The sequence below is a fragment of the Micropterus dolomieu genome, linkage group LG09 (genome assembly GCF_021292245.1).
Source record: "Micropterus dolomieu isolate WLL.071019.BEF.003 ecotype Adirondacks linkage group LG09, ASM2129224v1, whole genome shotgun sequence".
Classification (NCBI taxonomy): Eukaryota; Metazoa; Chordata; class Actinopteri; order Centrarchiformes; family Centrarchidae; genus Micropterus; species Micropterus dolomieu.
Genome location: NC_060158.1, coordinates 12785402 through 12810945, shown reverse-complemented (window position 1 = coordinate 12810945; position 25544 = coordinate 12785402). Strand labels below are relative to the sequence as shown.

The 25544-nt window shown below is 39.4% G+C and overlaps 1 protein-coding gene across 5 annotated transcripts in view; it reads left to right on the top strand.

Annotated features, from left to right (window-relative positions):
- The window catches only part of akap9 (A kinase (PRKA) anchor protein 9), a 77684-nt gene that overhangs the window by 10710 nt on the left and 41430 nt on the right, over window positions 1-25544 (top strand). For 4 of the 5 annotated variants that reach the window (XM_046059300.1, XM_046059302.1, XM_046059299.1 and 1 more), the window contains exons 3-16: window positions 2440-2700; window positions 11684-11728; window positions 12516-12578; window positions 14086-14226; window positions 14775-14930; window positions 15070-15204; window positions 15327-18206; window positions 19622-19702; window positions 22004-22151; window positions 22401-22471; window positions 22605-22725; window positions 22946-23043; window positions 23542-23647; window positions 24252-24486. In XM_046059300.1, the coding sequence (XP_045915256.1) occupies window positions 2440-2700; window positions 11684-11728; window positions 12516-12578; window positions 14086-14226; window positions 14775-14930; window positions 15070-15204; window positions 15327-18206; window positions 19622-19702; window positions 22004-22151; window positions 22401-22471; window positions 22605-22725; window positions 22946-23043; window positions 23542-23647; window positions 24252-24486 (4541 nt within the window). The remainder of the gene's footprint in view (window positions 1-2439; window positions 2701-11683; window positions 11729-12515; window positions 12579-14085; window positions 14227-14774; window positions 14931-15069; window positions 15205-15326; window positions 18207-19621; window positions 19703-22003; window positions 22152-22400; window positions 22472-22604; window positions 22726-22945; window positions 23044-23541; window positions 23648-24251; window positions 24487-25544) is intronic. The other variant, XM_046059301.1, reaches the window with a different exon arrangement.

The window sequence follows — 25544 nt, the reverse complement described above, 5'->3', positions numbered from 1 at the left end:
CCCCCCCCCCCCCCCCCCCCCAGCAAAAGTGGATTTTATTTTTATCAATAAATAACAATACAGGTGATTGAAATAAACAAGATTCAAGTTAGCAAAATAGCCCTGCTACCATCAGAGCACTTTTTAAATTTTTATTTATAGAGTTTACAGAGACAGTGCACATTGATAAACATTTCTATAAATGTGCCAGTTTAGCCAGCTTGGCTAATGTTCGACTCTAGTCCCTGGGCAGGTGTTATCACAACTACATAAAATACACTAAAACAGGAACAACAATACTTATAACAAGATACCTTTCACAAGGACACACAAAATACTTTAAAACAAGGACGACAATTTAAAAAACATAAAACAAAGCACTCTTCAGGTGTTCCTGAATAATTCACAGACTATGGTCACACACTTGATTGTCTTTTAACCATGATTTTAAATTCAGTTTAAATGAAAAATATGTTTCACAATCTCGAATGACAGTTGGCAGACTATTCCAAGTGTGAGCTGTTCTCACTGAAAAAGCTGACTGTCCAAAGGCAGTCCTCCTCATAGGTATTATACAGTCTCCTCTTGCTACAGACCGAGTGTGTCTATTATCAGTTGTTTTCTGCTTTATAAAAGCAGTAAGAGGGGGAGGAGCCAAGCCATTCAGAATCTTATAAATAAGACAAGCATCTGTAAATTTAATATAATTGTCCCAGCTCAGTAAATTATGATTTTTTAGACTGTGACAGTGGTGATGAGTATTTGGCTTTCTATCAAGCACCTTGGAAGCCTGGTGGTGTACTAACTGCACAGGTTTGAGTGTACAGGAAGCTTGTGCCCAACTAGTCAAACAGTATGACTGTTTGTGTATGTCACCGCATGAATCATATTCATGCAACTTTAGGTCCGCTCAACATCCACGACCCCCCTGAAGTGGCTCTATGCTTTAGCTGACATTTGGGTGATATGTCCATATATATGTATATATAATGTCCATATATATGTGTATATAATGATATTAATGTGTCTGCTGTCAGAGATTTTGCAGTACCATTAAAACTGTACTGTAACTTTTTAATATTTCCATGCATGTTAGGAAGTTATGAGCACTTTTTCAAATCAGTGAGCAGTTGTGTTTTATGCAATATTTGATTTTAGTATAAGTTTCTTGATTTGTCAGGGGGTTAATCACTGGATAAGACAGACATTCCTGTTTGCTTTTTGAATTTTTATCTCAACTTAGGAGCTATATCACATGGTGTTCAATTGATTTTTTCATTGACTATATCAGAGTGAAGGGTCAGTGTCTAAAGCAGGACTTAATCATTATTGCCCACTTCTACTGACAGTTTGATAGACACTTTATGTAGGGTTAGGATTTCTGTCATGGGCATTTCCAGGACAGGTGAGCAGGCATTAGCAGGGTATTCCTGGCAACAGTCTGTATCTTCGGCAATCCATGGATCACCTGTGGTGAGACACCTGTATCCGCTGCTGTCTGCCCTGCTCAGCTGGGTCACCGGTTGCTTATACATAATACAAACCAGTAGTACTACATGTCGAGGCTGTGGAATTAGTAGCATCATTTCTCTGGTGATAATTAATGTAAAATATGGGGATTTGCTGCTTGCAGTCATTAAGAGTTTTTGAATGACAAAAGACGGTTAAGTTTGCATTTTAAAATTTTAGTTTCTCTACAGAGAGACAATTTATGTAAGTGATTAAGACAGGCCAATCGGCACGATGCTGTTGTGAACATTAACGAGGACTTTTATGAAGTTCAGTCCCAAATGTTGAAGTGCACAAGCACTCCAGCTTATTAAATTGATCTGAAACAGAGTGATTCTTGTACCCACACAAGTTATTTCTGTCATGAATTCATGAATATTAACAATTTAAAACACTTCTCAGGAAACAAGAGCTGAACAAAGCAACGCATAACATTTTGAAAATGGTGAAGATAACAAAAATGTCATCGGCTGTTTAGACTGATCATTGACATAGTTTAAAGATGTAATCCCTTTAGTCAGGATTAGCACCTGGCATAGCAAGAGGCATGTGTCTGGTCATATGGACATAGGGAGGGAGGACTCACTCGGAGCAGGGAAAGACGCCTTTTTGGGGCACACAATGTTTCGCTTCAGTTTTACCAAACTGTTAAGATTCAGAGTAAGCTCATATGCTAGTTTTATGTTCTTTGTTAGAGGTATAAACTCTGTTCTAGGCAGACTAAGTAAGTTTTGAATTAGGCTAAAGCAGGTGATTCTTGACCTTATGTCTGAGCATTAAGGTCAGATGAAGAAAGATCTGAATGGAAGCTACGGCTAGAAATGTAGACTAGAATAACACTTAAAAGGATGTTTGCTGAAGTGTTATTTTTTTTTCACTTCCAAGGACTGCCATTAAATTGTTGTGTAATTGTTATCTTTAACACTGCCCGTTTCCCTCTTCCCTCTCTAGTTGGCTGAGTACCGGCAGAGAAAAGCTCACGCGGACTCCCAGAAGAAACAGAAAAAGAAGAAGAAAAAGAAGCCAGAGGAGGACTCGGAGGGAAGGGTGGAGGTCGAGCCGGATCGGTCTGTGGGAGGAGAGGAGGGCTCAGGCGGAGGACGAGATGGATCACAAGAAGGAAACAAAGAACCACCCACCACAGAATTTACCTTCGCCAGGACGCTGCGGAGCGGAGAGACTGTCAAACATGACCAGACCTACACCATAGAGGTAGACGTTAAGCCTACTCATAACAATGTTTTACTATCAGTAGTGGTGGAATACCAGTCTGTTCAATTCTTTTGAAGTGAGACACTGCAGGTGAATAGGGGAAAAAATTTAACTAATAGATATCACCATGAAACTTTCCTAGTTGATTACTTACATTATGACAATATTTTTTTGTATTACAGGTTTTCTGAAATATTATGTTTAAATATGCAAATGAGGCAGTATCTAATGAAATATCCACTAATTTGCATCTATTTCAAGAACAAAAATCTGAACACTGGATTAAGTCAGGTTCAAAATGTATTGTTTTATTTTGTTGACACATTATACACATTATGTTTTAACAGAGGGGGTTTTGGATCTCTTTTTATTTCATAAATCAAGAAATAAAACAGTTATTTCGTTTTGTTTTTGATAAAAGTTTAGTGTTGTTTTTGATAAAATGTTATATAATTTAGGCTATGAGTGATATATGAGCATACCCCTCCGTAGAAACCTTCAGAATATAGTCAGGAATCCAACTGGAAAGTTTGGTGTATGTAAGTGCTACTGAAGTTTTTAGGCTCAGAGTATGAGGGAAAAATTATTTTTCAGAAAATAGCCTCTAAAGATAAGTGTTGTACAATCTACACATTTTTTTTGGGATCAGCATTTTTATTAGAATAAGGGTGGTGGGGTGGGGGGATGGTACAGACATATCCAAGAACAAGGACTTATATTACAACAGTGGTAGAATGAAAATACCTTACATCACAAGAGCATAACAATTATATTACAGTGAAGTAATTCAGCAGGTGTACAATGGAGCCCTTCAGTTATTGACTCTTTTCCAAAAAATAAGATTAGATGAAAAGTTTTTCCAGGCTTCTACAGTTGCTGGCCGAGCCTTGTTGAGTCATGCATTAGTATGTTCCAGATTGACAATGGCTGTGGACCCAGAACGATTTCATACATACATCGGGGGAAAACCAGCGCACAATAATTGTTTTATTTGCAGAAGTAAACCCAGTGAATATCATTTTATACTGAATTTGCTTCAAAGTGACATCAGAGCCATCATTAAGGAGGCAAAAAGCAGGATTAGGAACATAAGCGATATCAAGTATATCTGACAGAATAAAGTTTACATGGTACCAAAACCGAGAAATAACAGGACAGGTCCAGAACATGTGTAGAAATGTTCCAGGTGCGGTACTGTGGCATATGTAACAGTCATATGTAGCCTATAGTCTCATCTGAAATCTCTTATAGGGTATAGTGTATGCTCTGTGAAGGGTTTTAAAGTGAATTAGTTGGAGTGCCAAATTCTTAGAAGTCACACTAAGATTGGACCCCACTCTGTTCCAATCTAGAGTTATATTAAATCTTCCCAGCTTTTTGCTTTGAATTCAATTAGTTTATTATATATCATGGACACAGAGGATTTGCCCAGTAGTGGTACAACCCATGGTAACATGGGGTGTGAGGGGAGGGGAGAATTCCAGGGAACTCCATATGCTTTTAGGGCTGCTCTTAGTTGAAAGTATACAAAATAGGAGGACTCAGGGAGAGAGAACTGTGTCCTTAAATCTTGGATGGAACGAAGACCATGCTTTGACATACATGTCCCCAAACTCATTAATTCATGGGGATGACCAAGAAGGCTGGGTGAACGTTCGGCTGCCACATCATAGAATCAGGTTATGCCATAATGGAGTGTTCTGACAGTATTTCAGTGGGCCTCCCATCCAACGTTCAGCTTGCTTCCACACCTGTAAAGAGTTTGCAATGACGGGCCCAAACTTCTTCACTATTTTAGTATTTATACTAGAGAACCGAATACATTGCAGTCTATGTGACATCATTTTAGTAGATTCAATCCTTTTCCATGCAGTTGTGGACCCTGTGTCAACCCAGGAGCTGCGCTGATTCGAAACGACCAATAATAGAGTTCAAAGTTTGGTACAGCCAGACCACCCAACAGTTTGGTTCGTTGCAGTGTGGTCAGGCGAATTCTGGGCCGATTCTCACCCCAGATGAAATTGGAAACCTTAGAGTGGATATCTTTGAAATAACTTGGAGAGATTCCAATTCTACCTTGAAGAGATGTCTTTAGGTTCCTCTATCTGTGAATATCTGACTTTATCTTGTTTAGTACAGTATTGAAGTTGTCACTGCTTATTTCATATATGTTTTTATGAATTGTAACGCCCTGATACACAAAAGTGTTTCTAACCTGAATATGTGAGGTGATAAAACCCTGTACATGTATTTTATTCAGTGGCATCGTCCAATTTATTTTATAATCCAACAGATCGCTAAATTTATCAAATTCTTCAATTATCAGGCGAATAGAGGTGTCAATGTGATCAAGAAACAAAATATCATCAGCATATAATGATATGATATGATTATGACCACCAATTTTCATGGGTGAAGCTCTAGATTGCCTAATGGCTTGCGCAATAGGTTTGAGGGACAGACAGAACAAAAGTGGTGAAAGTGGACATCCGTGTCTCGTTCCACGCTGCAGCGGAAAAGAGGGAGAGATTATGCAACCTGTTAGAACACTTCCAAAAGGTGAATGGTATAATGCTTGACCATTGTACCAAAATTACGTCCAAATCAAAAACGTTGCAGCACTGCCCACATATATTTCCACTTTAGCCTATCAAAGGCTTTTTCTGCGTCAAGTGAGAACGCGTCACATGGATTCGGGTGAGTGACTGCAGCATCTATAATGTGTAGTAATCTTCACATGTTATCAGATGCAAAGTGCCCCTTAATAAATCCTGTTTGATCCTCATTGACTAACACATGTATGACTTTTTCCAGGCGTAGAGAAAGCGCTTTAGCATATGTCGTAAGATTGCTCGTAATTGGGGATATTGGCCTAAAACTGGAGCACTCTGGGGGATCCCTTCCCTTTTTAAAAAGGTTTTGCTGTTTTTTGGTCTCTATCAAAAGTCGCATTCTCAATTGCAAATTGAAAAGAATTAAGCATAAGTGTACTGACCACATCCCACAATTCCAGATATAGCTGAGATGGGAGGCCATCCAAGCCAGGTGATTAGATTTTTTTATTTAGACATTTCAGAGCTTTTGCAGTTCCTCCAACTCTAATGGGGCCTGCAGTCCACCTTGGTCTGTCTGTGAGATACAGGGTAGCTCCAAATTATCAAGAAAACTCAATTCTACACATTTTCATTGAAACTCAATATTTACAGATCCAATATTAAATCAGATCCAACAACAACAGTATATAACATCTCAAACACATTAAAACTGATAACTGAGTAACAGCATGTCTGAACAGACACAATTACACACACAGAGCACACAGAAATATATTTCTATTTATGTTTATGTTCATGTGTACTGTAAGCACCAGTGGAAAGCCAAACCAGGAATTGTCACGTGACGTATCTAAAACAATAATGTTGTCAGAAATCAACGCTAGCCAATCAGATTTCACGCTTATCTTAAATCCACCTGTGTACTTTTATGATTGGTTGCTGGTAAAAAGGAAACAACCACATTTGGATCTGACAGCTTTGTGCAGGAGAGAGAGAGCTTTCCAACAGTACAGGGATCATACGGTGCAGACAGCGACAGCGGCAGGTGATATCCCGGCAGAAAGCTAACTTTTAGAAGAAATCTACAGACACACAGAGACAAGCTGTAGTGAAAAAAAACTACTAAATGTGTATTTCTGATTTTATCGCCACTAGTCTGAAAGAAGACATGTTAAGGCAAAGTAGCCCAAAATCTCAAAATTATCTCAAAATTGACCAGTGCAAGAAAAAACAATGTTTTTGCCTGCCGTGTCTCGCCTTAATGCATAAGGAAGACTTGGACCATATCTTGGAGTTACTGGATGAACTTACAAATTAGGCTTCTGGTGCACTAAAACCATAGACTGTGAGAAAGCAGTGGATGTAGTTACTGTGACGTCACACCTTGGATTGTTGACTACCGTTTTGAAGCCTCGAGTTTGGCAGTTTGGCTGCCGCCATGTTGATTTTTTTGCACCATGACCATACTTTGATAAGACGATGGTGCTAGCAAGCTTGATTAGCTCGGTGCATCTGTGATTGACCTTAATTGTGATTTTAACCCGGATGCAAATGATGCAAAAATGTACTTACCGGAAAAAGTGAACAGCCGGCTCAACAGCGCTGGTTAAATTTACACAGTGCAGCCTCTGATTGCCATGGTAGCAACTTGTCAATCACAAGGTAGTCTACCCTAAATCATACTCTGCTTTATAGTCGCTGCTTTATTTTCCTCTAAATGGGACCATAATTTACTAAATGAACATCATTCTGTATCGAAGAAGGCTTGAAACTAACAACTAAAAACATAAACTCATTAAATCAGATGAGAAGTAGGGTCATTTAACCATTATTTCTAATGGAACCAGGTTTCTTTTTGCAACCACAGGAGTCGCCCCCTGCTGGCCGTTAAAAAGAATGCAGGTTTAAGTTACTTCCACGTTGGCTTCAGTCGTGAGAGCAGAGCTGGAGGTTGCTGCTTGACTAAAACTTGTATCAGAGGAAAAATGTAGTATAGTTTAGTCTATAAAAATATTTTTGTCCATCCCACAGTCAAAAACCCAGAAATTATAGTATATAGAGAAATTTACCAGCATGAATGGTTGTTTCAGTGAAACGATCTACCTGCTCAAACAAGTAAGAAAAATTATAATTTCCCTCCAATTTGCATCGTGATTAGAACACATCTGTTGCATCTGCTTGCATCTTAACATGCAAGATTTAAAGCAAAAGTATTTGTTTGTTGGGCCACAGAGAGAACAAATGAGTGATCTGATCTCAATTACTCATACAATAACCAAGGTCTAAAAGAAATGTTGTAACAATAACACAGTTGCACATAGTATGCCAGTTTACAGAATACATTTTTAAATGTATAAACTTCACTAACTTCTAATGTTACTTCTAATTGCACTAAATATATAACATTTATTAGTCCATCTGTCAGTAATTGTAGTAAGGGTTTGGACATATTTGAAACCTTTTTAGATATTAGCATTCCTAAGAAAAGTGTTTCTTCTGGCTCTGATGCTGCACTCTGGTTTGATTAATGCACAGACTGTCTGCTCCTCCTGTACCCAGAAAGACTTTTAATGTTAAGTGCTGCAGGTTCATTTTATGGCTTTAGTTTGTATTATTAACATATACTTATAAGAGATGTATTCATAGTCGTAGATCTGTGTGAAAATGATCACTGTCCTCTCCAGAGTTTTGTATCTGTTGTCTCCCCGCAGCTTAATGAGCCCGCTGTAGCTGCTATGACAACCACTCCCACGGGGAGCACAGAGCAGCGATGCAGGATTTTCAGCAGGAAAGAATAAAGTTATTTGTTCCCTTTTTTTTTTCCTTCAGAATTTTCAAATTCATAGTTTATTAAACGAGAAGTTTGTTTATATTACATTGTTGAGTCACACAGTTTAACTAAAACATGTATTAAAACACAAATCTAGAAAATGTCAGAATGACATTTGTCAACAAGCAAGCAAACACTTACAACATACATGAAGAATAAAACTTCCAATAATAAATGAATAATTACCTTGGTTTAAATGGAGCTGTTCATTCAGAGGAAAGCCTATTTTCTCTATAAATGGTGCAGAATTACAGGGTTTTAACAGGACGCTTCTTAGAAAATTGTCAGGATATTGTGGATTCTCACAATTACACCAAAATGCACTTTGACAAAAAATCTAATTACTGAGACCCTTACTTCTTGTAAACAGGAAATGTGTCTTTGACTTTGCATCCTGAGAGTCTGGACTTTAAGATCTTTTTGGAGAATCCTTTATGACTTTATGCTATAATGTTGGAAGAGAGTGAGAGGATGTTATTGATGACGTTTTCCATGACTGATTTTTTTATATTCACAAATCCTAATGTAACTCTTTACTAACCCTGCTTCTTGTAATATAAAAAGGATAGTTGCTATTTAGTGTGCAAGCTTTGCAAACATACATGACCTTTAAACCTGCAATGAATTCCAATATTTTAAGATAAATGGAAAAGTTAGAGCCTCGCTAGTCTCAATAATGATTCTGATAATTAAATGTTCATATTATTGCATTATCCTGCAGAAAATCTAAATCTAAAACTGTTTAAAAACACACACAGTTCTGAGGGCCCTTGCACATTTGTTCTCGTCATTCAAGCCCTCTCAGTCTCTTTTCATCGGCCCTGTGCAGCCACTCTTTCCCTGAACCCACTGTACATTCGATGCGGTACATGCCCACAAAACTACCGGTTGCCATGGAAACAGACAATTGCCTTTAAACAGGTCGAGATGTGTCGGTCTGTGTGACCAATTCCTGTGACCTTGCAACACTTGTTTTAGCAGACCTCAAGGTTGACTGAATCAATGTGTGAATGTTTTCGTTGCATGGCGAGTTTTTCACCTTGGTAGCGACCCTCGTCCTCTTCTTTTACAAAAGGCTTTGGGATGAACTGTATCTCTCTGCTGCGTAGATGGGAGCTGTTATGTATCACTAACAAATGAAACTCTTGAATGTTGAGAGATTTAGTCATACAGCATGCAATGTGTTAATTATCTATGTAGATAAATAATTCAACCCTTTAGAGTTGAAGGGTTTATTCTCCCCTATGTTTTTTATATTTTGTTCACAGCAATTTGTGTTGTTATCACAGACTTACTGGTCCCGGGTTTTGTTTCTCTTCAGGGATCTTGTAGTGATGCTGCAAGGGGTTGCTGTGGAAACACAACAGCGTCAAAGTTTTCCATTCTCCAGTCTTTCTTCTGAAAGGGATTGTAATTGCAAAATAATACAAGTGTGTTGACTCATTGTTGCCTCTCAGACATCAGCAGCCGCAAGGATGCATCATTTGCATTGTAACAAAATATTCACACGTCCTCCTAGCTGTGCTACTAGAAGTGTTCAAAATGCTGCAGCTGAGATCTTGACAAAAAAAATTGATTTGATCATGTAACTGCCATTCTGGCTGCTCTTCACGGGCTACCAGTGTGTGCTAGAACTGAATTTAAGGTTCTCCTCTTAGCAAATAAGGTTTTGCATGGACGTGCACCACCTTATTTATCTAAGCTAACTGTCCCACATACATACAAAGTGTAGCTTGAAGTGATGAAGTGTAGTCTTAACCAATTTTATAATAAACACTCAACACATCATAACAAATGAACAGCTGTAATGCCTCCTCTTCTCTTTCATTCCCTCTTACAGAGCTACCACTTTCCTACTTTCTCTTGTTCAGTGAGAAATGTGAGCTCTAGTTTGTCCTGCCAGCTAGGATTGGAGATCTTCTGGTTTTGAACTGCCCGTGGGAGGAATGTACATGTAAAAATCTGTACATTCTTGATTAAAAGCCATGTGAAATTTCTTTTCCCTTTCGTCTCCTCAATTCGTGTGTGTTTCCGAAACGTCTCTGGTGAATCTCGCAGACTCGACTCGCAAGCATCGGAATGCACAGATTTGATTGGATGAGCAGCGTCACATGAGATGATTAGAGCACATGCGATTGGTCTGTGAGTTTCTTGGTCCGCTAAACCAGTACAGTAAATGCTAGAAAAGCGCGGGTTAAAATAGAAATGCTCCGTCACGAGGTAGTAATTCTCTATAATAAATCGGCTGTAGGTCGGCGGTCCGGAGAGGATAGCGGCTGGGTCCGGATCCGGACCGCGGTCCGCCTATTTGTGACCTCTGGACTATTCACTCCATTTCTGCCTAACCTAGAACTCAGTTGGGTCCATCACCCTTTCAAAAAGAAATCTCTTTAGCACTGATTTAGGCCTAGTACAACAAAGTGTTTGTTTTAATTAATGTAGTTGATTGCTGTGTGTCCTATGTATTCTTTTTATTGTAAAGTGTTTTGAGACTACGTTTCATGGGGAGTTACTCTTTAAAATTGACCTATTATGCTTTTCCGTATTTTCTGTCAGATCTATAATTTTACATTTGTCGGCTGTTAATGTTAAACATGGCCAAAGCTTCAGATTTTGAGGCAAATTTAAAAGAAATCCCTGTGAGCCAAAACTTCAGATTTCCCGCTGTTCTTAACACTCCGGTTTCAACTGTTTTTTTCTACTCTAGTGTCCGCATGACATCATACTGAGCCGGTTTTCCATATATGGTCAGTTCGTCTGTCTATACCACTCAGCTCAGGAGGACACCAGTCTTTTGAAGTTGAAGTTGTTCAGTATGTCTCCAATAAAATGCTTTTTCGGTTGTGAAGGAAAATTAAGCTTGTTTGGTTTTCCTAAAGAAGAAAGCAGCAATGAAGATCGGATATGGTTTCTTTTTTTGGGCTAACAACAGCCTGCTAAACTGAGGCTGAAATGAGGGCCTGCACGAAGGGCCAGTATATGATAGACATTGAATCTTGCAAAGCTACCATACAGGAGTCACAGAACTACAATATAGGGAAATGCAGTATAATAGGTCACCTTTAATTAAAAATGTTTGACTGAGTGATGTTACTTTGCCAATATTCTTCTTTGTGCGTCTTGCTGTTAACAGTTTGAGGTGGCTCATTTCTCTCCTGGTCTGGGCCCCATTCACTTTAAATTTTTGACCCAGGAATTAACCCAGAAATAGATTTCAATAACGGCCGTCATTACTCTATGGGAGTGAGAAAGTAGATGTGTGACAGAAGTAGGTTAGGCCCATATTTGAATGCTGAGTGCCTACTGAAATAGGACATAAGGCAGGCATTGTTTCAAATTGTTCTGATTGAATGTTTTATTATGTGCATATATAATTATTATGAGGATAGTCTTTGTAATGTTAGGACCCTCTTTCATTTCACTGTAAAAGACAGCAAATCTATTACACCTATTCTACTGTTTATATATTTGACTAACATGATGTGTCTCATCATGTACATGTGAACTTGTTGTGATTGAAATGACCTATTTTATGTTGCTCATATATCCTGGTGGTTTTCTAGGCACAATATTGATTCTTTAATTGTGTCTATTGCAGCCCGAGAGTGAAGTGTCCACTACAGCTGAAGATTGTTCCTCTGAGGTGAGATGAGCTTTCTGAAAATATATATCATCACTTTGTGACAGGAATTTCCATTTCCTTTCAATTTTATGGTAACTAAGGTTTTTTTCACAATGCCAAGTGTAAGCACTGACTGTAGCATCACTGACTGTTTTTATGGATTTTTTTATGGATTATAAAAGGTTTTGCTTGTGGCTAATTAACTACCCTGGCCTCTGTTTTTTATCTTTTACATGTAGCTTATTGGCCTGGCTGAATGCATTCTCTTGTTGTTTTAATTGGAAATGGTACTGGAGACGAAAAAAAAGAGCAGAAGTAAGCAGGTCTGTGTAGTCAGCCAGTACACATCCGCTGAGTCAGGCTACTAGACAGGTGACAACAATATCACATACTGATAACATATGTTTTGGGTAGATAAATCAAAAAAAGGTAAACTCTATTCCAGGAAAATATGTGTCTCTCTTGTGAAATAGTGTCCCTAATGCACTTTGAGCTGTATTCTGTATATGACTGGTGCTTGATAAATAAAGTTATTATTATTATTATTGTAGCATGAGCCAGTCAAACAATTGTGCTTGTAACGATGACTAAAAACAGTAGCATCTAAAACTTTTCTTGCTGCTAAGAGGGTGATTCAAATGTGATTTTAGTCCACACGAAAACCAACATTGAAGAACATTTGTGAAATCCTACAAATCACCAGACGTCAGCAGTACAAGTCTACCCAATGTTGACTTCTGAAATGATGTAGGCTTTTCCATCACAATTCCCAAATCAATATTTCACTGACAGCATTGTGCATTAACAGGTTAATGGGTGCCACGATGAGATGACAGAGAACCAAATGATGTCTTCGAAGGATTTTATCTGGGTACAGTAATCCCATCAAGCAGGTGTTTTTGGTTCTGCTTTTGGCTCTGCTAACAAACCCACTGGCTGTTGGATGTACAGTAACTCTCTGTCCACTGCAAGATTTCCTAAATAACCAAACTTGTTTTATGCTGTACTTATTTGATTATATAACGACATACAAGAAAAGTCTTGTTGAGGTACAAATGACAATTTTTAAAGCACAAATGGCTGAGGGGTTTAGTATTGGAACAGGGCTGCTTGACATTCTAGAGGTGTAAATTATCTGAAAGATAAATGGAGCTGGTGGTGAATCAGGTGAGGGCGGATGAATGATGGAAAAGAAGATGGATGACATTGATGAGCTTGGAGAAGAGAGGACAGGGGGGGGTTGTACAAAGCGCTGCTCATTAGATTCACTGAAGTGATGTTTTCAAACAGAGGAAGTGCTGATCAGTATAGTATATCTACGGGATAGATGGGGAGCAAAAACAGAAATGTTTAAAGTGACATACTGAGTGCAGCATGAATTACAGGGATGTTAAGAATGATGTGTGTTGGTGCATGAACCAATTCAGAACTAACCTGTAGGACTGAATATTGTTGTAATCACCAATCTCATAACTTAACATATTTTACATTAGACATTTGAAATATTTAAAAATAGTTTTTATTCCTTTGTGTGGGATGAAACCTTGTCATCATTTCCCGAATGATCAGCTTTCAACAGCATTGTAAATGTCAGCTTCTTTTAAAGAGACACTGTAATAACAGCATTTTGAAAGCATTTCTGTCCCCTCACAAATTTTTTTGAATTGTGCAGGTTTTGGGCAGTGAGCTTGGTCAGAGATTTTTTCAGGTTCCCATAGTAGCCTAGTTAAAGTGAAACAAAATGACAGCAATATTTTTTCACTTTAGAACAATGTTTTACCTGTACTGAGGGTACAGTTGTTTTTTTTACAACTAAAGATTGCATTCTTAATTTCCTTGCAAGGAATGTCAAATGTTGGCATCATTTTGTTACACTGATTTCCCTTTAATAACTTTGAGAAACTATAACAGTCAGATCTAATTTACTGTCAGCAATCTAAAAAATTCAAGAAAACTAGGGAGGGAGAACATTTTAAAAGTACTAACTTTTTGTCCAAGTGTTAACACTTTTCAGGGATTTAGCTGAATTCAGTTACCCTGCAGCTGATAAAACTAACATTGACAGACTTTATCTTAACTGCTTTGGGATATTGGCTTTAGCGTTGCATTTTAACATGTCTGTAAAGCTGGCTTTGGCTACCACTATCCCTTTTTTGGAAGATTCTGCAAAGAGAGAAAATAATAGGATCCATTTTAAAACAAGAACAGCTGATAACATTATCATATTTAATACACATTCCGTCATGTGGCTCCTGGCTCTTGTAACTAACTCCTGTCGCTCTTGGGTGGTGGACAAAGTGCTAACTCAATCTTGAAACCCCGTTGTGATGGCTTTACCGAAATCCTGTAAATGTCATACAAGCGCTTTTCCTGTTCAGGACGAGGTGGAGCCTCTGCAACAGGTGAGAAAGGGAGGTACGATGGAGGATGCACTAGCTGCCAAGACCCAGGCAGTAGAGGAGCTGAGTCGAGAGCTTGAAGAAATCAGGGCTGCCTTTGGCACAGAGGGAGTACAGCAGGTAAATGCTTTAATTACTTCATTCAAGGTCATACTGAGTTTAAGCATTTCTTTTTCTTTTTCTTCTTCTTGTACACTACGGCTAAACATCTGCCAGTGCATTTAGAAAATACACAGGGTGGAGATTATTTTACCTTTTCTGATCACTACAATATTTTACCATTTTAAAATCCCTTCAAGTTGTTTGATTTAGAATTATTTTTACTTCACCCGTCATTGTTGTTGGTGTGAACATACAAAAGCTACTGTATCAGATTTTTATTGATTGCAGACATATTTACATGTGAACACATCTTCCAAGCGTATAATGCCACCTGTGTTCAAGCACTGTCCATATTAAATTATTGTTGCATCCTACAAAGCTGTGGCTCTAAGTGACTATTAACAGATTTTGAGGCGGTAATGGTGGGTCCTTGTTTATTCCTCCATCAGACAGTTCTGAAGCCTTAACAATCCACATATTCCCAGGTTCAACCTTCCAAGTATGTTTATCCTTTTTAATTTCTCTGCTCTATCTCACAATTGTATATATTCATTTTACTTTTATAGCTACAGGACTTTGAGGCTGCTCTGAAGCAGCGAGATGGCATCATCACGCAGCTCACAGCTAACCTTCAGGAGGCTCGTGAAGAAAAAGACGAGATCATGAAAGAATTCCTGGAACTGACAGAGCAAAGTCAAAAACTGCATATTCAATTCCAGCAGGTGTCTAAACTACTGTTTTATATAAGCTATTCTATCCTACGCTAACTAGTAACTACAGCTCATAACACTATTGTAATTTTATTCTACTTGCTACCCACGTTTTCAATTAGAAATTAATTTGTGTATGGAAAAATCACAGCTTCAGGCAGGCGAGACACTGAGGAACACCAGCCACAGCAGCACAGCAGCTGATCTTCTGCAGGCCAGGCAGCAACTTATGCAGTTCCAACAGCAGGTGGAGGAGCTCCAGCAGAAGCTCAGTGAGGCGGAGATGGTAAGAAGTGGCCTGGTGTGATCACGCAGATATCTTTAAGACATATTCTGTTAAATGTAAGTGGTAATTACAGAATGCTTTCAATGCTGCTCCTGTATTTCTAATAATTGTTTTTTTTGTAGTCAGGGAGAACATCAGAAGAATCATTCACGAAAAGGCTAAACGAGAAGGACCTGCAGATTGCTGAACAAGAAAAAGTTCTTTTGAGCCGGGAGCAGTCGCTGAAGGAGTTAAGAGCGGCCAAAGAGTCTTTTGCACAAACACTGAAAGAGAAAAATCAGTTAATTTCAGAGCAAACTGCAATAATCACAGAACATGAATTGTCATTAACCCTGCTCAGAGAGGAACTTGTCCATGTGGGACGGACCACAGGTGAGAGCATTATACATCAGTCAGATGAGAAAGAACTGATTATAGCGGAGCAAGAGAGAGTCATTTCAGAACGCGAATGCTCTCTCACCCAACTCGAGGACGAGCTGGAGTCCTCTGAAAAACGCCTGCGTGACCTCCAACAGCGAATGACTGGAAAAGAGTCTGAGCTTGAAAGATGTGTGGATGAGTTGGAAAGCACCAAGTCTGACTTAGAAAGCTGCAAAAACAAAATAGAGAGTTTTCAATTAGAATTGGAGAAAGAGCGAAAGGAGTTGGACAGCTGTAAGGCTGAACTTGCAACCTCCAGAGAAAAAGAGCGAATGTCATCTAATGAAATCATGCAGCTCATGGGCACAGTGGAGGGCCTGCAGAAGCGCTGTCACCAGGGCAGCATGTCCGAGAGTGACACCGTCCAGAAAATGCAGGAACAGACTGTGAGGAAGCTCGAACTTCTCAGGGCAGAGCTGGATGAGATGTATGGCCAGCAAATAGTCCAGATGAAGCAGGAGGTAAATTTGCAGCATGCAGCAAAAGTGGAGCAAATGGCCGCGCAACATCGTGCTGAGCTTGAGCGTCTTAAAGCACAACAATTGTCTCAAAGCCCCGCTGTCAGCACTGTTGAGGTGGACACTCTCAATGCTAAGATTAGCAAGCTTCAAGAGACATTAGAGCAAACCCAAGCAATGCACGAGAAAGCCAGGCATGAGCTTAGCCAAGTCACCCAAGAGAAGTTCAACCTGCAGGCAAAGGTTGAGGATCTTCTTAAAGATCTCCATTCTGCTAAAGAAAAAGTGGAGCAGGTCTCCCTCAGTCTTATCACTCAGGAAAGACAACAAGATGAACTGCAGCGCCTCCAGGAGACCATTGATGATCTGAGGAGCGAGCTGACTGCTGCTCATGAAGCTGCACAAGAGGCAGAAGCAAAACACGATTCAGAAATAACCAACTACAAGATCAAGTTAGAGATGCTGGAGAGGGAGAAAGATGCTGTGCTTGACCGCATGGCAGAGTCGCAGGAAGCAGAGCTGGAACGACTGAGGACTCAGCTTCTGTTTAGCCACGAGGAAGAGCTCACGCAGCTTAGGGAAGACTTGCAAAGGGAGAGCTTCCTGAACTCAGAAAACCTTCTCAATGAAGTCGCTATCAAACACGAGAGAGCGTTGGATGAGCTGCGCATTGGATATGAGGAAAAACTGCATTCGTTGCAACAAGATAAGGCAAGTTTTGCCACAGAGCGAGATGAGCTTTTACACCAAATTCTCGCACTAAAAGAGGACCTTAACTTTGCTTTGCATGGCTCCAAAGCAGATGAGCTTGTCCAGCAGCTTCAGGAGCTTCAGGCAGAGCTTGAGGAACTGAGAAAGGGAGGAGAAGAGCGAGCTCGAATGGAAGGCGAGATTTGGACGTTGCTAAAAAAGACAGAGGCGCTTGAAAACCAGACAAAAGAGAAAGAACAATGTTGGGAGAACAAACGGAAAGAGCAGGACTTGGAAAAGGAGATGTTGATAGAGTCCAGTAACAATTTGAGAGAGGAGTTAGACTCAAAAATTACGAAAATTGAGACACTCACAGCAGAGAACTATCAAATACAGCAACAAGTAGCTGAGCTTAGTGAGGAAATTGAAAAGCAGAGGAATACTTTCTCTTTTGCTGAAAAGAATTTCGAGGTAAACTATCAGGAGCTGAAGGAGGAGTACACATGTCTCATTGAGGCAAAGACACGGTTAGAAGAGAGGAAACTGAAGGAGACACTTGAGTTTGAGGCAAAAATTGCCAGCCTTCAGTCACAGATTCGGGAGCAGGAGGAGAATAGCAGAGATGGCAAAATGGAGGACACAAATACGGATGGGTCGGAACAAGCTGTGATAGAAAAAGATACTACTGAGCTTATGGAGAAGCTTAATGTTACTTTGAGGGAGAAGGAAAGCCTGGTTGGGAGGCTTTCCGAAGTTACAGAGCAACTGATGTTTACGGAGACCAAAGTGGGACAGCTGGAAGAAGAGCTCATGAAAGTGAGACAAGAAAATGCGAAGGTCATCACTCAAAATGAAAGCCTGGGGAAAGAACTGGAAAAGAAGCAAGAGATTATGAGAGAGCAGGCGAGGGGGCAGGGTGCCCAGAGAAAGCTCCAGCAAAAAGAGCAAGCTGTTGAGCCAGTTTGTTCTTTTGAGGATCATCACCTTCAGATTCAATCTTTGCAAGATGAGATAAAGGCTCTTCAGTCCCTCTTACAGGCAGCTGAATCAGAGAGAGACAGCATCCGTCAGACTGTGGAGCTCCAGAGGCTTTTGCAGACTCCATCCCCAGCAGCAGCCCAGTCCTCGGGGGAGGGACCTGTTGAAGGACGATCCTCCCCGCAGAAGTCCAGCGCCTCAGGGTCAAGCAGGCGCAAAAGACGGCAGAGGTTGAAGCAGGAGCGCAAACTGGGCGCCGCTCTTTCAGACTGCAGAGAAGAAAGACAAAGGGAGGAGGAAGAGGAGGCAGTGGTGGAGGAAGAGAGTGCTGCAGAGCCAGGGATGCAGCCTCAGATGGAAAGCCAAGTGATGTCACGTTCACAAGAGAGAGCCGGTAAGGAGGACTCCACTGACGGGTACCAGGGAGACGGAGGCAGAGACCACGTCAACAAACGGGTAGGCACTCACATGCATCTGCCGCACCACTCTCTCCAGTAACAACCCCGCTGCATTTTTCTCTGCTGCTTTTTTAAGTCTTATTAAATTACACGTTTGAGTGATTAAAGGGCTTTTCTAAAAACTGTGCATGTCAGAAGAAAGCGTAGTTGAAATGGTGTGCTTCAAACATATCACATTCACAATTAATGCTGAGATGTTTGACATTGTTCTTAGCTTCATCAAAAAATGTGTGGAGTTCGTTCACGGTCAGCTCAAGCTTTAACATTGAACAGAATATAACTGAGGCATTTCAACACTGATGTTTTCTCTCTTGTGACTTACGGTCATGATTGCAAATTGAGTGTCTGCAGTCACATCTAGTGTTCAAAGATATCTAGCCATATGTTTGTGCAGACCTTTCAGCAACATTACAGTAAATGGGGTCATTGTGTGAAGAATAATGTAAAAGAGAAAATGTGCACACAGCACAGCCTGCGCATAACGGTGAAGTGTCAAAACTCCATTCATATTCTGCTCATTCTACTTTTAAAGGCAGCAACTGATTAAAGCTATACTATATACTAATACTATATACTAATACTATATACTAATATTTATAACTTCCTTTCATTTTACGCTGCTTGTCCTCAAACTGTTTTGAAACGGGACTGTAAACACACAAACAAATAAAAAAAGAGAAAACAATCACCCACAGTCTGATGATAGCGTTGAATCATCCATTGTGTAGAAATGTGTACATTCTAGTTTCTTTCCATCCTGCAGGGAGTGAAGGGTTTGAGGTGAGAAGCCAATTTACCCCATTCACGTCTGTGTCTGTGTCACTTCAAACTGTGTCAGGCAAAAGATGGTGTACGGTGTCTGTCTGCCTTTTAATATCTGTGTTTCATATTGTCACCTCCTGGGTTGGAACACTACATATGGTCCAGAATTACATTTTTAATGTACTTGACCAAAAACCTAACCTTAAAGTCTTTTAAAAATAGTGTTAAAATTTGCTTCTGTTGCTTAATGGCATGGCAAAATGACGTTTTATTGAATCTAGGTTTAATGTTCTGTGTAAGTCATTTTACATCTCTGTAATCAACAAGATTAGCAGCCGTGTTTTTTTATGAGGTTCTGTGTATAAACATGATGACCTTCCTTTAAAGCTGCTACAAGAGCTTCATAAACAAAACTCTACATGGGTGAAACAAAATTGAAATGAAGGCAAACTAGATGATGTTCAGAGTCCTTTTGTAAATTATAGTGGATCATTTGAAAAATATTGAACAGTTACTTTCAGCTCCCCCTCAGGAAGTGATTGTGCATCTTGTCTTTTTGTCCATCAATGTCATATCTGTCTGCATTTGTACTGGTGTAATATGTAAGATAATTTTATTAAAGAAGTGTTTTTGTTCTGCATGCTTATTTAGGTGAGCAGTCATGGGACGGGCCACCACACGGAGCCACTCGTGTGTCAGGGAGCGGAGGAAGCGGGAGAGACTACAAAGCATGTAAATGTCACTTAAGCTCACATCCTGCCCTTTGCTTTTCAGTGTCACTAAACACTTTGATACACCATACAGTGGGGTGTAAAGGTCACTAAATAGGTGCTTACGTAGCTGCAATACAAAGGACCTCATGCAAGAACATTTCCATTTCCTTATCCTCAATATCTCTTCCTTTCATCTGTGAGATTTGAATCGCCAAACTCCAACAAACTTCTTTGGAGAAATTAAGAAAATGAAGACCTAGAAATGATACATTACATTACATGCACTGCAATTTGTTTTGTGTATCATCCAGCATATCTGGTAATTCTGAGGTTCTAAATCGCTCCTTTCAGCCTTATGAATACCACCTGTTCATGATTAGTTGCGTATTCATGAAATTTGATTGACATCTTCAAAATTTTATGTGCCAAAATATATACATTAAATCTAAAAAATAAAAAAAACTCTAGCCAAATGTTATTAAAGGTTCAGTGTGTAATATTTAGGAGGAAAGAATTGTGACATAAATGCAATATAACTATGTTTTCAGTGGTGTATAAAGACCTTACGTAATGAACCGTTATGTTTTTATTACCTTAGAGTTAGCCATTTCTATCTACATACACTGCAGGTCCTCTTACATGGATTTCGCCATGTTGTGCCGCCATGTTTCTACAGTGGCCCAAACGGACAAACGGCGCTACAGACCGCGTTTCATCACTATGTTAAATACGTACGAAGAAGAGCAGAATTAGTAGTAGCCGACTGGTTTATTAGAAGTAAGAAAAGAAGAGAAATTTGAACAGAGGTCCGCACGTATTATTTAGCACAAGAGCTGATAGAGCGTATCTCCTGCTCGCCCGTGGAGTCCGAATAATCAGTATCTTTTTGTCTTGTTTATTGCAAAAAGAGAAATAGAACTTTGATTTGTGCAAAATCACGTATTGCATTTACATATTTTGCAAACATGTAATTTGTAATATGGTTATAACGGTTAGTTTGATGTCCATGTAGAGTGAACTAGATGTCTGTGTGTTGTTTATATGCTCTGATGATGTTAATCCAACACATCTTTGTAGTAGTGTCCATGTTGATTCCACATTCCGTTTTAAGAGAACATGAACACACACTGAAGTCGGAAGAATGACTTCACAACTTGGGTAATGGGATCATCCGAGGAGTATGCGAGTGCACCGGGAACTGTTGGTTGCAGTTCGCAACCCTTGCCACTAGATGCCACTAAAACATACACACTGAACCTTTAATCTTGCATGTTGAACTGATTATTACATTTATTTTATTAATGTATTTTATTTTAGTGCATTTTGGTGTCATACAGTATTTAAACTGCAAGTGCATTCAGATTAAAGAAAGGCAAACTATCTGTACTGCACATGACTCGTATGACAGGTTTGGACCGCTCGTGTATTTCATCCGTACCAAAGAAGAGATTTTAGGTATATGTTAAACATTTCTTAAATCACTGATACCTGCCACTTAAAAACAAATCTGTTTGTAGTAATGGTCCAATAAATGAAGCGTGAGTTTTATTGGTTTTAGGTAGGTGTTATGATTTTTAGTAAACTGTAATTATCATCATAGAAGTAATTCTGTTTTTGTATGTGTGAGTGTGGCAGCGGCACATCATAACACAGCCGCCATCTCTGCAGACAAGACACTGACCGCCTCTTGTCTGCATGCTTTAAGCAGCAACATCTGAGCAGTTACGGTTTTGAAAGGACTCTCTACACTACACTGTCAGATGTAGTGCGGACGGGGAGATTGTATCATAGCAAAGCGTTTTAAATACGGCCTAATTTAAATGTAGAGTGCACTTTAAAAACATCAAAGGTAACAGAATCGCAATTTCATAATTGTGTAACCCTAACGAATTAGTGCTAATGCATAATTAGAGAAAGAGGCCTCACTGTTTGCCTTTTGTTCTCTGTTACAGAAGTGGTAATAGCAGACCTCTCATCCTGAACACAGATGGCTTGTGCTACTGCATAGAAATAGGATTGGTGGATTTATGTTATTTAATATTAAACTCTTCTGATTAGCAAATGGATGTAGCTTACAGCATACTTAAATTTATGATAAATTATTAGTGATATGTGTCTTGTGCTCTTTACAAATTTTCCAAAATGTTCCAAATGTTTTTTTTAATCAGTGTCATTTAGTGTTACATTGTCTTAATATTGTAGAAAATGTTCAACAAACTGCTCCAGTATAAAATATAATTATTATATATGTGGCAAAGGCAGGATCCCCTGTGGCTTATTCCAACCGTGTTAATGTGATGATATTTCTTCCTGTGGGAAGGGTGAGTGCAGGCTGCAGATGGAGGCCCAGCGCATCAGCCTGTCTCAGATCCACGCCGCCCAGCTCGAGCTGCTGCAGGAGGACACGGACGCCCGCACTCACTCTCTGGAGCTGGAACTGCAGAACCTGAAAGATCACGGTGACCAGGGTGAGCAGATGTGTCATCAGCTGCCTTTGTGCGCATTTGTATTTGTGGCAAAGGAGTGGCCCCCCCCTAACAGATGCTTTTGATTTATCATTCATGGTGGATCCAGACAGCACAGGACTCTGGTTGGCTGATGTATCTAGCGTTGTTTTTGTATTTTGTTGGTTACAATGCGTTTGCAGAGGCCTGTATGAAACATATTAAATAGTTTAAGTATTCAATTAATTCCGATTTTCTGCTTATTTTCTTCAGATGACCCAAAAATATTCAAATACCACGACATGTTACAAGCTGTGTCAAAAGAATGCAGTGACATAATTCAGGTAATAATTTAAGTTGTCCAAAATTATTAAAATTAATAGTAGTTATACGTAAACGTTTTTGAATAAATTCTATTATTGTGTGTTGCCAGGTTATCATAGCATTTAATCTCATCTCTGTCTGTTCTGTGTTCAGTGTTTTCGAAATATATTTGGTGAAGAGTGTTTGGAGAGTGTTGATGCAGAGGGCCGGCTGCCCTCTTCAGTGGAAAGACCAGAAACTAGTGAATCCACCTCCATTGTACTGGAGGCCAGAGGTAATTTGTCTCCTAAAAAAGTAAATGTCATTTAAAGAAAGTATTACTGATAGTATAACGCGTATTGCCAGTGTTGCTAGTACTATAGGCCAATATTAAATTCACTTATAACTACAAAGTGCTTTGAAATAATATGCATTGAATTTCTAACTCTGTGTATTCAAACCTAAATCAAAAATGGAATCTAATCTAAAAAAACTAATTGTTTTCTCTTATGTAGAGCTTCTTAGAGATCTTCAGCAGGTGAGGGAGAGGATTGAGCACGAGCATCTTCGTCTGTCACAGGTTCAGGCTCTGCTGAGAGCTGATGGGAACAAGGTGAGAACTTGCACATCTGTAAGACACAAACTCTGTCCCTGTTCCATACTAAATGACAATTAGAGCAGGTTTTGACTATGTTATTGGTTCTCACTGGAAAAGTGGAAAAATAAATTACAGTTAAAAATGTCAGCATGTATAAGTCTTTATTTTTGAGGCCCTATTTCCCCACAATGCATCGCACCAACAATAGTTTAATTGGCAGTGAGATTCAAAGGTAGCAGATAACAGGCATTGCTGCATGTTTTGTACTGAATCATCTTCTGTTAGTGAAAAACTGTTGAGTAGTAAACAATTTTTATAGAGAATCTAAGACAATTAATGTATATTGCATACTGGACATACTTGTAATGTCATGTAATTTTTTGATACAATTGCACACATATTGTGTACAGTTTGTGTGTAGTATGGAATTAGCACACATTGTTAGTGTGTTTCCGATGGCATTGTTATCCTCACTGTTCTTCAAACACATTAACAAATCTGTTGGTCTCTCAGATGATGGAACTGCAGGAGGCATACTATGAACTGAAGAGCAGCAGTGAGGCGGAGATCTCTGACTTGCGTGTGCAAGTTGCTAACTTAAGACCCTCTACAAGCCAAGGTAAATCTGTAGTTATCTTTTATCAAAAAAAAGGAAAGGTAAACAGGTCGAGCACTAATGTCACTGAGTTGAAGCACAGTGGTGTGTAATAAGATGGCAAACAGACAAAAGTTAAATATTCAGTTGCAGTCTCTCAATATTTTAGAATTTAGGTAACTTTTAAGCCTGAATGATATCACATGTCTGCCTTTCTCGCTTTGTGCTTTGTGTAGTACGTCTTTACATCTGTGGTCAGCGGCAAACATAAATCAACAGTAACACTCTCCTGCTTTGATCTATTTATGCACGTGTCAACCTAGCTTGCAGTTAAGCCAAACTTCATTCTGTAAATGTAATAATGTGAACAAACTGTTCAGAGTTTGTAATATTGTGTAACATGTATATCTATAAACTGCAAACATACGTTAACATTGTTAATTTTTCAAAAAAGGTGCACAAACATATTTTTTTTGTTGTATTATCCTCTGTTGTTATCTGTTATTTATTTCTTTCACTGCTCTCCGTTTATTCAGGAACATTGAAGTGTCATCCAACTGATTCTAATCTTAAACGCCATTCCAGTTGAGCATATTGAATTTCATATTTCACCTCTCTAAACGGTTAGATCTGGAGCAAAGGGCTGATGCACCATCTACCGGCCTTACCGAGGAACTACAGAGGCTGAAGGCTGAAGAGCAGGAGAAGCAGCTGCAGCTGGAGGAGAGTCACAGGCAGGAGATGGAGCATCTCAGAGCTCACTACCAGCAGCAGGCCACAGAGACCGAGGAGCGATACCTCACGGAGCTCTTCATGCTGCAGCAGCGACTCCAGGAGGTCACAGGCACTCAGACCCACTTCAGGTGATGACACTGTGAAAAACACATGACCACAAATTCTTCATGTTTTCACTTATGAAACATATTTTTATGTATTCAGACCCACTGTAAATGTACAGCAAACTCTCTTTACATAGATGATAAATGATAAAGAGTGGGAAACTTATAAGGAGACATATAGATATACAATTTCTAATTGTGGGATGTTATAACAAAACAAGATAATTTACCTTAAAATGTGCTTCAGTATAGCAATTTATTTATGAAGTAAGTAAGTAAATGCTGTTTGGAAAAGAAAATGGTAATCCAGTAAATTAAACTTGGTATGAGGGGGGGGATGGTTTATCTCAGGGGATGTAATTGCGAATGTTGTCTAATAAGGTGTAGTACTGTAGTACTCCTGTCAGTAGTTGTTGTTCACTTAATTAATTCATGCAGTGCACATGTTAAAAGAACCGCAGACTGAGCTACATGATCTTCTACAGATAGCTTCTAATGGTGCTTTCAGACGAAAAGCGAAGCGAGCGTTCGGGGTGAGTTTACATCTTATATACAGTCTATGGTTTACAGTGGGTACGGAAAGTATTCAGACCCCTTTAAATTTTTCACTCTTTGTTTCATTGCAGCCATTTTCCAAAAATCAAAAAAGTTCATTTTATTTCTGTACACTCAGCACCCCATCTTGACAGAAAAAAACAGAAATGTAGAAATTTTTGCAAATTTATTAAAAAAGAAAAACTGAAATATCACATGGTCATAAGTATTCAGACCCTTTGCTCAGTATTTAGTAGAAGCACCCTTTTGATCTAATACAGCCATGAGTCGTGTTGGGAAAGATGCAACAAGTTTTTCACATCTGGATTTGGGTATCCTCTGCCATTCCTCCTTGCAGATCCTCTCCAGTTCTGTCAGGTTGGATGGTAAACGTTGGTGGACAGCCATTTTCAGGTCTCTCCAGAGATGCTCAATTGGGTTTAAGTCAGCGCTCTGGCTGGGCCATTCAAGAACAGCCACGGAGTTGTTGTGAAGCCACTCCTTCGTTATTTTAGCGGTGTGCTTAGGGTCATTGTCTTGTTGGAAGG